Raw genomic sequence first — 11,745 nt, forward strand, 5'->3', positions numbered from 1 at the left:
GATACCGTCATCCAGCACCAACCTTTCTTTCATTGCAACTTCTGAGTTTCTCTGCTTATACTCTCTGCTTTCTCATTTGCAAACAACCAACTTTCGACGGCATCTCCAACTGCTTCAACATGGATGACTACGAATACCTTCAGCCTGGGTTCGACCCCAAATCACTGACAGTGCCTCGGCTCCGCTCGATCCTCGTCGCACACGACATCCAGTACCCCGCGACAGCCAAAAAGCCTCAGCTCATCCAGCTGTTCGAAGACCAGGTTGTTCCTCAAGCCAAAAAGATCTTGGCGAAACAAGCCAAGGCCAAAAGATCAAGCTACGGCATTGTCGACGCCGGGAGCTCTCAGGACACTGACGACTTCGATAACGACTACGACCTTGCTCCTCCCCCGCCAAGGGTGACGAGATCGAGATCGCCGCGCAAAGCTTCTACTCGGATCAGAAGCGAGGAATATGAGCAAGAAGTGCCGGCTCCAGTCAGCCCGACGAAGCGGAAGGTCCGAGCTGCAAGTCGACAATTGCCAGAGCCTGAACCTGAACCTTATGTCGAACCTTACACCGAGCCTGAGCCGCCCAAGTCTGTTCGCAAGCGAGCTGTCACTCCCAAGATTCCGAAGATCAAACAGGAAGAGTCTGAAGAGGAGTTCTTCAACCGTAGAGAGTCGCAGTGCTTCTCTACAGAGAACCCTTTCCAGAGTGGGAGCCCAGCAACGCAGCTCATCACCAGCCCCAACGGACGAAGAAAGACCACTGGCCTGGATTTCGCAAAGGGCAAACTTGAGAGTAGCCCTCGCCGACGAACGGATGGCCATTACGCCGAGAATCGCCCCAAATCGTCGAGAAAGTCTCATGCGTTCGAGGTTCCTGTCAGCGATCTTCTTCGCGAGCAAACACCCGAGCTCCAAGATTTTGAGGTTGAGGCTGGGGAAGAGTTCACCCCCGATGCACAGTTCGAGATGGAACAAGAGATGGCTGCTGGTGGTGAAAGAGCACTAGCCCCGCGGCCTACATCGCCTCCACGCCCGAGACGTAGTCTCTCCAAACCCCTTTGGGCTCTTGCGATCTCCCTGTTCGGAGCGTACGGTGCGTGGTACCGACAGGAGAAGGTTGCTGTTGGATATTGCGGACTCGGTCGACCTGCCACGCAAATCATCCCTCCTGAGGTCGCAGTTCCCGACTGGGCAGTGCAGCTTGCGGAGCCCCAGTGCGAGCCTTGCCCACAGCACGCTTATTGCTACGAGGATTTCACTGTACGCTGCGAGCCTGACTTCATCTTGAAGCCTCACCCTCTGGCTTTGGGTGGTTTGGTTCCCCTTCCGCCCACATGTGAGCCGGATGGAGAAAAGGTCAGAAGAGTGAAGGCTGTAGCGGACAAGGCGGTTGAGGAACTTCGGGAGCGCCGCGCGCAATTCGAATGTGGAGATTCTACTGTAGATGCTGGTCAGGCGCCAGCGTCCCCATCCATCGCAGAAGAGGAGCTGAAAGCTGCGATTAGTGCAAAGCGGAGCAAGAAGATGAACAAGCAGGAGTTCGACGACCTTTGGGTCGCCGCGATAGGAGAAGTCAAGGGCCGAGAGGAAGTCGAAGTGGCACCGTAAGTACTCATACTTCTTTCATTTGTCAGGGTCCTTTCCAGAAACCCCTTTCGCTCTTATATCAATATCGTCAAATCACCATTCTGACCAGTGTACTAACCAGATCGGATGTGCCCGAAGTAGAAAGGCCAATTCCACCTCAATTTCAGACGCCTACCTCTCGTCTACCTCTCTCGCTCGGCTACCGATCGGCTGCACCCTCAAGCGCTCAGTCAGACTCGGCTTGGCAAGACATCGACTCTCAATTGGATCTGTGATCCTTTTGATCTCGGCCTACTTCTACGTCCGGCGGAAGTACAGGTCTCACAAGGCGACTGTGGCGCAGGTTCCGGCCTTAGTCGACCTTGTGTTGTCGAGATTGGCGACGCAGAAGGAGCTCGGCGAGGAGGATATTGATGATCCTTGGCTTTTCCTGCCCAATCTCCGCGATGACGTACTTCGATCGGTACACTCGCTCGGAGAACGAGATCGAATCTGGACCAAGGTTAAGGCGGTCGTGGAGCAGAACAGTAACGTGCGGACCAGTCAAAGAGAGGGAAGGAGCGGCGAAGTTGGCCGCGCGTGGGAGTGGATTGGACCGATTGCAGGGGACAGTGCCAGACGGCGCAAGAGCGGACGTATTTCCTATGGAGCGGATGTAAAGACAGAAGATACCCCGGGGACGTCAGAGGATAAGGCTGCTGCTCATTCAAAGTGGGATGAGCCGCGGCCGATCTATTGAGCTGTGTGTGTGTGTCGATGGAGATTCACTGTCAATCAGTCATCATACCTTACCTAGGCACCATCACACGTAATATTTTCTTTGTCAGAACGGATTTGACGCGATGAGGAAGGTTCTGGTGGCTGTTCTCTCTCGATACCTTGCCCATGAGCTGGGACGGAAAGGCGTTCAGGAATGCTGTACAGAGCACGGATATGAGGGACAGAATCACGGTTTCGTAACATGACGCGGTGATGGTTTTCATACCCCGAGATTGAACATACTTCTTACCTTTTGCATGGTTCTTCTGCTGCGTTGTGATTTTTTACTCACTGGTCAAATTTCGTGCGTGAAATGGTTGGTTCATTCGTTGTCATCACTGGTTTGAGTCGTTGCTATACTCGGGCGGAGAATGTCGGAGCGATCGGATCTGCGAGCGGAGGTGGTGCAGCCAACACAACAACGGTTAAGGACACCCGGGGGATAAAAAAAGCCTTGGCGTTCAACATGCCAACCAAGATAGCTCTGTAGAAACCTTAAATAAAATGTTGAAGATCGTTGAATCAATTGTCGAGTAAAATGAGCTTTTTTCCTAATTGAACACTTACGCGACACATGGGCGGTGGTGGTCCAGTCTCGTTCTTATCTCAAGTTCTTGAATTTGGCTAATGCACAGGGTGTTTATTGACACGCAAGGGGAAGAGGACCCCTTGGACAAAGAAAAGCTTCTCGCTCAGACTCTAGTAAGGGTGGGGAATCTATTGGGCCTTGGAGGAGACGATCTCTGTTGCGAAGGGAATGAATGTTAGCAACAAGGACTTGATTGATGGCTCGGGTGGAGATCCCCGGGAGGAGGGCCATCCGATGACGGAGGTTGTTGGTGAAGAAAAATTGAGCACGTACTCTCGACATCAGCAATGCTCTGCTGGAGGATCTGCTGGAGGACCTTGGGGTTCTCGAGCTCCTTGGTGACCTTAGCGATGATGGTCTCGGCGAGCTCCTTCTGCTGGCGAGCCTTGACCTGGCCCTCGTAGCGGACCCAGGAGTCGAGGACGGCCTTGGCCTCGGCGGCCAGGGCGGTCTTCTGCTGGTGCTCGTAGGCCTGAGCCTCAAGCTGGGCAGTCTCCTATTAAATTGACATGTCAGCTGCTGTTCTGTGATGATTCTTTTGATGGTGCTCTCCAGCTGTGCCCAACTATTCCGTCCGACCGAGCTTGTTCCGAAATAGCCTCCTCTTCCATCGATTACATTATAGAGAGTCGTACCTTGGAGACGGCGAAGAGAGACTTGGTGATGTCAACAACGCCGGACATTTGCTGGACGTCCTCGATGCGTCCCTTGACGGCCTGGGTGTGGTCGGCACGGGCGGAGTTGAGGATGCCCTTGATCTTGTCGGCCTGGCCCTGGGCCCACTCGCTGTACATCGGGCCTCCGTACTTGATCAGACCGCCCCAGACGGCGAGCAGGCAGAACGCGACGACGGTCTCCTCGTTGACGACATAGTACTCGTTGCTGATGGCGTAGACGCTGAGGGCGGCGGACGAGGAGAGGATTGCGGTCTTGGAGAGGAGCGAGTTGCCGGGGAGGGCGTCGACGATGGACTGGGCCTTCTTCTTGGGGTCCTCGGCGGGAACGTTGGAGGCGTTGCGAGCACCGGCGATCGACGCCGAGATGGCGGGCAGAGTGCGGCGGGCCAGGGTCGGCCTGAGGAGGTTCGCGCCTGTTCGAGAAGGGAGGGGAGAGCCTGCGCGTTAGCCACCACGTTTACGTTTGTCTGCTGTCGTCGGGCAAGCCAATTGACACGCCGAAGCTTCGAGGGATGCGTCTGGACATACCGACAGCGCTTCGAGCCAAGCGGGACGCCATTGTGTGATGATTGGGGGGTTGCGGGTATTATGGGTTTGAGGTCATTCGGAGCTGCTCAAGGTGAGGTTAGATTTTGTCTACGGATACCGCTTACTCCCGAGACGGCTATGACTTTGTCACGTGATGTGGCGGATGCAGTGGCTGCGGGAATTTGGGGGGAAGACTTGGGACAGGACGACCGACTGGCGCTTGGGCTTCCAAGTTCCATCCATCCAAGTTGAAGTGGAACCCCGGCGCCTGGAAGTACATTGGTACCTCAATGAAAATTCCCATCTCATCGGGACCCGCTGTAAATTTGAACTCGGTTTTCACGACGACGACTGATATCAACATCCAAAGCTCAGCACATTATAAGTTACGCCAAAAAAGAAGGGGAAAATGCCTGCCAAAGTTTCGGGTGACGGCCTGAAGAGGAAACGAGTTCCCACGAAGGAGAAGTCAAAGAAGCGCGCGAAATCGGAATCCGAGTCTGAGTCGGAAGCAGAGAGCGATGAGAGCAACGACCCTCAGGCTGAGATCCTGCTGCTCGAAAATGAGATTTTGGAATCCAAGAAACACTACAACAACATCACAAAACTGATCCAGATCGCCGGAACTCAAGAGGATGAGCCCGAAGCCCCAACTCTGGCTTGTGTGGCCCTATGCAGAGTTTTTGTGAGATTGCTCTCGGCGGGAGCATTTGCCTTTAGGCCAGGACAGGCTGAGAAGGAGAAGGTGGTTGTGCAATGGCTGAGGGAGCGGTACCTCGAGTACAAGGGCGTTCTCGCTTCGCTTCTCGAGGAGGAAGATCTTGCGTCGACTGCGTTGACGCTGGCTATGAGGTGTCTCAAGGCCGAGGCTCAGTACTTCACCGAGAAGGAGGAGTACACATTCCCTCACGCCTTCATTGAGCAGATTGTGAGGGCCCTGTTGGCATCAGACAGTGATGACGTTCGCGTCGAGTTTGTCGAGAAATACTTGACAGAATACGACGACATTCGCTTCTTCACACTAAAGGCCGTCAAGTATGTATACTGGAGCATAAGAGACGTTTGAGGTTCACAAAACTGACGACTCACAGATCTATCGCGGAGAACCCTGGGTCTTTGCCGAAGGAGGAGGTGTTCGATGATGCTTTCGAGCTACTCTCATACATTGGGGACGTGCCGAAAGAATTAGGAAACTTTTACGCCGAAAAGCCCAAGAAGAAGTCGCACAACGTCAACTCTGTGCACCAGCACAAGAAGCAGGGCCAAGACGCCTGGCTAGCGGTTCTGAAGTTGGCGGCGACGCGGGAGCAGCGGAAGCAGATTCTGGACGTCATGTCCAAGGAGATTGCCCCGTGGTTCATCCGCCCAGAGTTGCTTGCCGATTTCCTGACGGATTCCTACGATGCGGGCGGCTCCATCTCGCTGCTCGCGCTTTCCGGTGTTTTTTACCTCATCCAGGAACGCAACCTCGACTACCCGTCATTCTACACCAAGCTCTACTCGCTCCTGGACCGGGACATCCTTCACTCCAAGTACCGCTCGAAATTCTTCCGGTTGATGGACACCTTCCTCAACTCAACCCATTTGCCCGCAGTACTGGTGGCGAGCTTCATCAAGAGGCTGGCGCGGCTCAGTCTGAATGCTCCCCCGAGCGCCATCGTCTTCATCGTGCCCTGGATGTACAACATTCTCAAGAGGCACCCTCTGTGCACGTTCATGCTGCACAGGGAAACGAGAGACCCGGCGATCAAGGCTCTCATGGAAACGCAGGGCGTGGAAGACCCATTCCTGGCAGACGAGGCCGATCCCATGGAGACGCACGCCATTGACAGCTGTCTGTGGGAGATTGTGCAGCTGCAGTCGCACTACCACCCCAACGTGGCGACGATTGCCAAGATCATGTCGGAGCAGTTCACCAAGCAGTCCTACAACATTGAGGACTTCCTCGACCACTCATACAGTAGTGTAAGTTGGCCCCCAGAGACCGAGATAGGTAGACCATGATAGGAACCTCCGGCTAACAATTGGTAAAGTTGCTCGAAGCCGAAATGGGCAAGCAAGTCAGAAAGCCGCCTGTGATCGAGTTCCAGATCCCCAAGAAGGTGTTCCTTCCAAATGAGCCAGAGTCCGGGGTCCAAGATAGCCTTGTGGCGAAGCTGTGGAACTTCCAGTAAGATCCAGTAATAGGAGAATGGATGAGCATGAGGTGGCAGGAGAAATGCCATCGAGGCCGAAAGATGGTATTTCCTTGTAAAAAGAAAAGATTGGTATTCTTGATATCCGGGCGCGGCATGGAGGCATGGGTGGTTCTTGAAAAGTTTAGACATCACAGGTAGACATTGTTGCTATCAAAACAAGGCGCTCTGTGAGCTGTATTGCTTTTCCATTATGTAAATGATTCTGCTTGCGACTAGCTGGTGAGCGATTGCATTTGGAGATTGCTAATCGTGAGTCAATAGCTGACTCGTTCGATCTACTACCGATATTATGCATGGAAGCGCGTATTTCGTGGTTGAAATGATCCGATAAAGGTGGTTGAGGAGCATGGTAAGTCATCCGAAGTTGAGGTTTGGTATACTTGGTTCAGTTGCCTTGGAAAGCTCATGGGTTGCCTATCCCTGAATCTGTGTAGAGTACTTCGCTCATCTCAATGGATAATAGTACAACTGCACAAACCCGTCATTTCAAAGTCAAACATGGAAGGCCTCTTCACAATTTGATGGGTAGAGATTTACGATTTGAGTTTGCAGAAAGTCATGTCGTGCAGTGGAAGTGCGCATTTGGAGATGTCCGCCTTGCCGAATTTCCGGTCTTCTCCAGCATAAATGTTCGTGCCGCTTTCCGATGAGGTGGGTGTCCTGGCATTTCAACTTTGCCATTAGAGCACGGCAATTATATCTCGATCCAAGTACCTTGTTTCCATCTCTCATTGACCTAGCTCCCGCTGCAGCCATTCCTTCATCCATGTGGCCACACCTTGAAAGAGCCATTCGATTTCAGACGAATTTTCAGTTCTCAGGCACACTCACTTACTCATCTTAGTGTGAGGTGGTGTGTAATGTACCTAAGTAGGATTTCTCCCACTTCGTTATCGCAGCTCTTGGTACCAGTAATACCTATGAAAACACAAGACACATGTGTCTGGCCCGATACGGCTCGAGGATCAGGTACCGTCCTGGAAATGGACCAACCAATGTCGAGAGGAATTCTCGGCGCCCCGACGTACAAGGCCAAAAAGTCAAGAGGTCGTGTGCTCAATTGCCGCAATCGATCGACAGGCTCAGCGGTGAGCCGAGCGCTGGTCGGAGCTCTATGAGGCGTTGGATTTGTTTAGTCGAGGCACCTAAGGTACTTGCCTATCAGTCGTCGCGCGACGGCCTGGAGACTTGTGGAGTGTCATGCGTCAGGGAAGGACGTGGGCAGTCGAGAACACCTGGAGAACAACGCGCTGAGCATTAAAGGTCTCGGTCCACTGTGGGGATGGACAACGACCAGCTGACAGCGAACAGCACTGTCCTCGCTGACTGCATGCCCTGTATTCAAGTGTTGGCTGATGGCTTGGAGGAGTGTGAGGACCTGGAGCTCCGATGCCTGCGCGTACCTGTGTACCCAGAAACAAGCCCCAGAAAAGAAGAAAAAGAGATCGGCCAGACTTTCCAGGCTTTTGGAGGTGGCCGCTGGTTGGCTAAATTTCGGAGGGGGCAAGCTCTCGGACCCCGCAGCGACCAATGACAAGTGACGGAAGCATCAAGGCGGGGTCTCATCCCAGGTGTGCCGTGCGTCTTGCTGTGCTGTGCGTGTGCTGGACGCAGTGGATGGCCGGATCTCCTCAAAGCGGCTTAGCATTTGAAAAGGCTCTCTCTCTCAGTCTCTGTTGCTCCACCTTCCACTGACATCACCGAGAGTAACCAACGGAACGGATGCATCGCTCTATCTCTCAAGTCTGGGCCGTTCCTTAGACTGTTTCTCGCCCTCTCCCCAATTCCAACACCATCGGCAGACTTTTCTTCCTCAGTCTCAGCCGCCTGATATCGGCGCTGCATCGCCTTCGTTAACAGCTTTACTGTCAATTGCTGCATAGTTTGAATCTCCCGACCTCCCTCTACCATCTCTTATCTTCACGTTCAAACAATACAGTGCATTCGACCCGATATTCGCGCTGCCACTTCTCCAACAGAGCTCGACCCACGCACCACGCCTACGCCCACTCAAAATAGAAAGCAGCTGAAATCTACCCCAGCTCGCCCGCAGTTCGTTTCGTGCTTCACGTGGAAACCATCCCCAGTCGCCACCAAAACACACCAGGAGTCGTCGACCCACGCCAAAGGTAGTCTGCCGTCTGCAGTCTGCTCGACGCCGACCTGCGGCACCCACCTTGGTCCGGTCTCTCTAGTAGTAGTCGGCACAAGCGCTGCAAGAGACGGTGTGACATATCGCCTTCAACATGTCTGGCAATCCCTTCCAGCCCTTGGCGGCTCATCTACAGACACCGACGTCCCGAAGACAGTCCAACACTCCTGGATCGAGCTCGACAGCACCGCCCCCGCCAGCAACACCCTCGAGCCATGCGAACGGGAATGATCAGAACGGACAGCAACCGCAGCCTCGTCGGCGAAAGAACCATCGCGGCGGTGCCAAGAAGAAGCGCAATCGGCGCAAGTCATTCGCCGTCCTCGCCGAGGAGTCTCATGACGAAGCTCCGCCAACGGCACCCGAGAGAGACGGCTTTTACCGCCAGCGCACGAATTTAAGCAACACGAGCATTGACAGCCAGGAACTCCTGGATCATAGGTGAGTCTTCGTGGTGCTTATTGCCAAGCGTGGTGCGGTCTAACTTACACAATGCAGAGATCAACCGCAGCCGCTCCGACCTCGCAGGCCTTCCATCATGAACAACTCGGCCCCCTTCCCCGCGACGACGACAACACCACAAACCGGCAGCAGACTTCGCAACGCATACGTGGGAGACAGTGGCGACGAGGACGGCTCGTGGGATGAGGGTGCCCCTCTCTTGTCAAGATCCATTCAGCGCTCCTCCACGGCACCCATGTTCCCTGGTTACGGTTCGAGCGATCCTCGCCAGCGAGTGAGTCGACGCGGATCCAGCAGATCCTCGAGGACGAAGCTTGCAACCCCATTCCAAGACAGCAACTATAATGTCAACTACCCACCATCCATGCCTGGGTCGCCCACCTTCCGACCATCCGACCCGCTGAATCTGAGCTTTGGGGATGTAATGATTCACGAAGACGAGATTGATATCCGTACCTCGCCGCGTGGAAGCCCAAGAAACAGCATAGGATCGCACTCCGACCGGGATGTTCATAACCACTCGTCGCCCGATCTAGCACGGAGGAACACCATTGCCTTGACGGCTGAGGAGGATGTTTGCTTCCCGAGCGGGATCTCGGAAATTGGTGACGAGGAAGGTCATTCCCAAGACCCAGCTGCCAAGCAGCGCCCGAGGCGTCGTCGCCGCCGCTGGCCCGACCTTGGTATCCTGGAAGAATGGAGTCGCTTCGAAAAGGAAGGACGCAGCGACGAGAGACGCGCCAAGCGGATCACCGAACCTCAGCTCATCAACGGCCGTCTACGACCGATTACTCGGGAGTGGTACCGTGCCGAGGAAGATGCTCCCTATCGTTTCACTTATTTCAACGAGGAATTCCAGAGCACCATCCACAGTCAGACAATCTCGGAACTTGTACAGCCCGGCGGTAACTTCCAAGAGTTATTCATCCCGGATCCGCGTATTCTCTCCGACGATGAGAGCACGGATAGTGAAGACGATGGTGGTTTGCCACCCCTATCTACACACCACTCTCACACTGGTCAGAACGGAGAGTCTAGAGCTCCCACAAGACAGCCATCACTCGCAAATACTCAATCTGAACAAGAGAGAAGAGAAGGCATCAAGTCTCCTGATAAAACTTCGGGTGGTAGCTCTCGTGCCGGTTCGATCCATCGCACGCCTACCGGCATCAGATCGCCGGTTGTTGGCAACCAGACGACCCAGACGCCAGAGCTGCTCGTCAACGCACCGAGGTTTGGCGAGCGACCTGTATGGTGGCTCGATGTACTCTCTCCAACGGAAGCGGAGATGAAGGTGCTGTCCAAGGCCTTTGGTATCCATCCGCTTACAGCTGAGGATATCATGGTCCAGGAGGCACGAGAAAAGGTGGAACTATTCCGCCACTACTATTTTGTCAACTACCGATCCTTTGACCAGGATCAGAACAGCGAGGACTACCTGGAACCCGTCAACATGTATGTCATTGTCTTCCGCGAGGGTGTTATTAGCTTCCACTTCTCCATGACGCCGCATCCCGCCAATGTCCGCCGCCGTATCCGTCAACTCAAGGACTACCTTATCGTCAACTCCGATTGGATTTCCTACGCAATCATTGACGACATTACTGATGTGTTTGTGCCATTGATTCAAAACATCGAGGATGAAGTCGACGACATTGATGATGAAATCTTGAGGCTGCATTCTTCTACAGGCAACTCCAAGAGCGATGTTTTTGACGAAAAGGCAAGCAACACAGGAACAACTGTGGGATCTGAAGGCGATATGCTTCGCCGAGTCGGCGACTGCCGTAAACGAGTGATGAGCTTGTATCGTCTGCTCGGCAACAAGGCAGACGTCATCAAGGGCTTTGCGAAGCGCTGCAACGAACGCTGGGATGTCGCTCCCAAGTCTGATATTGGATTGTACCTGGGCGATATTCAGGATCATATTGTGACCATGACGTCCAATCTCAGTCACTACGAAAAGTAAGTCATTCAGTCTTGAGGACCAATTTAACACAAGCTAACCGACTACCTATCTCCAGAATCCTTGCGCGATCTCACGGCAACTACCTGGCCCAAATCAACATTCGCATGAACGAGAGACAGGAGCAAACGGCCGACGTCCTCGGCAAGCTAACCGTACTGGGTACCATTGTTTTGCCCATGAACATTATCACTGGTCTGTGGGGCATGAACGTATGGGTTCCCGGCCAGGAGTACGAAGGGGACTTAAAATGGTTCTGGGCGATTACCGCGGGTCTTTTGGCATTCGGCATGGGTTGTTACCTGATTGCCAAGCGAGTTTACAACATTGTCTAAGGGGAAAGGAAGAAAAGCGAAAAGAAGGAACTACTCCTTTCAGGGACATATTGGGCCGTTGTTAATGGCGTTTGATGGAGTTGTTTTCTTTTGTTGAACTGAAAAAGCATACGTTTCGAGTCGTTTGTTGGTTTAGATTGATCGGTGCATTCACGGATGGTAAACGGGACAATTTGTAATGTACACCGGTCGTTTTGATAATGTCAAATTCTGTTTTTTTTGTTTCAGTGGTTTATCTATCTGGTGACGGGGAAATGAGGGTGACTTGAATGAGATGGATGGAAACTTATGTGGTTGAGCTTGAAGCCAGCTGATGCTAAGCATGTAAGGCTGGCAGTGCGGACACTTCAATTGGGCCTTATCACTTGCGTATAGACCCCAGACGAACTCACAGGGTATTTTCCGTGATTAAGAGTTGAATCCGGGAGCGACTATCGAGTTCCTTGCCTGCCACTGTTGTAATGCCGGCTCTAGACAACGTCACCATGGGTGCTCGTCA

At 53.4% G+C, this 11,745-nt stretch overlaps 4 protein-coding genes across 4 annotated transcripts; 3 read left to right on the top strand and 1 right to left on the bottom strand.

Moving 5' to 3' along the window:
- Positions 1 to 119: 119 nt before the first annotated feature.
- Positions 120 to 2,319, top strand: BDZ83DRAFT_752999 (Man1-Src1p-C-terminal domain-containing protein; the record flags this gene model as incomplete). Its single annotated transcript, XM_060514288.1, has 2 exons — positions 120 to 1,597; positions 1,722 to 2,319. The coding sequence occupies 2 exons, from the start codon at positions 120 to 122 to the stop codon at positions 2,317 to 2,319; spliced, it is 2,076 nt and encodes a 691-aa protein (XP_060364068.1).
- A 737-nt stretch (positions 2,320 to 3,056) lies between these two features.
- On the bottom strand, positions 3,057 to 4,164 carry BDZ83DRAFT_652580 (ATP synthase subunit 4; the record flags this gene model as incomplete). Its single annotated transcript, XM_060510536.1, has 4 exons — positions 3,057 to 3,082; positions 3,202 to 3,424; positions 3,564 to 4,018; positions 4,134 to 4,164. 4 exons carry the CDS (start codon positions 4,162 to 4,164, stop codon positions 3,057 to 3,059), a joined length of 735 nt encoding a protein of 244 aa, XP_060364069.1.
- A 212-nt stretch (positions 4,165 to 4,376) lies between these two features.
- On the top strand, positions 4,377 to 6,529 carry BDZ83DRAFT_624401 (CBF/Mak21 family protein). Its single transcript, XM_060508442.1, has 3 exons — positions 4,377 to 5,168; positions 5,225 to 6,098; positions 6,167 to 6,529. The coding sequence occupies exons 1-3, from the start codon at positions 4,543 to 4,545 to the stop codon at positions 6,305 to 6,307; spliced, it is 1,641 nt and encodes a 546-aa protein (XP_060364070.1). The 5' UTR covers positions 4,377 to 4,542; the 3' UTR covers positions 6,308 to 6,529.
- Positions 6,530 to 8,577: 2,048 nt separating this feature from the next.
- BDZ83DRAFT_579587 (cora-like Mg2+ transporter) lies at positions 8,578 to 11,246 on the top strand (the record flags this gene model as incomplete). Its single annotated transcript, XM_060505260.1, has 3 exons — positions 8,578 to 8,924; positions 8,982 to 10,910; positions 10,970 to 11,246. 3 exons carry the CDS (start codon positions 8,578 to 8,580, stop codon positions 11,244 to 11,246), a joined length of 2,553 nt encoding a protein of 850 aa, XP_060364071.1.
- Positions 11,247 to 11,745: the final 499 nt, after the last annotated feature.

Source organism: Colletotrichum acutatum (genome assembly GCF_030867785.1).
Source record: "Colletotrichum acutatum strain CBS 112980 chromosome Unknown BDZ83scaffold_57, whole genome shotgun sequence".
Lineage (NCBI taxonomy): Eukaryota > Fungi > Ascomycota > Sordariomycetes > Glomerellales > Glomerellaceae > Colletotrichum > Colletotrichum acutatum.

Coding starts and splice junctions, on each gene's coding strand:
- BDZ83DRAFT_624401 (XM_060508442.1), top strand. CDS start 4,543: ATGCCTGCCAAAGTTTCGGGTGACGGCCTGAAGAGGAAACGAGTTCCC. Junction 5,169..5,224: donor TTCACACTAAAGGCCGTCAA/GTATGTATACTG, acceptor GACGACTCACAG/ATCTATCGCGGAGAACCCTG. Junction 6,099..6,166: donor TCGACCACTCATACAGTAGT/GTAAGTTGGCCC, acceptor CAATTGGTAAAG/TTGCTCGAAGCCGAAATGGG.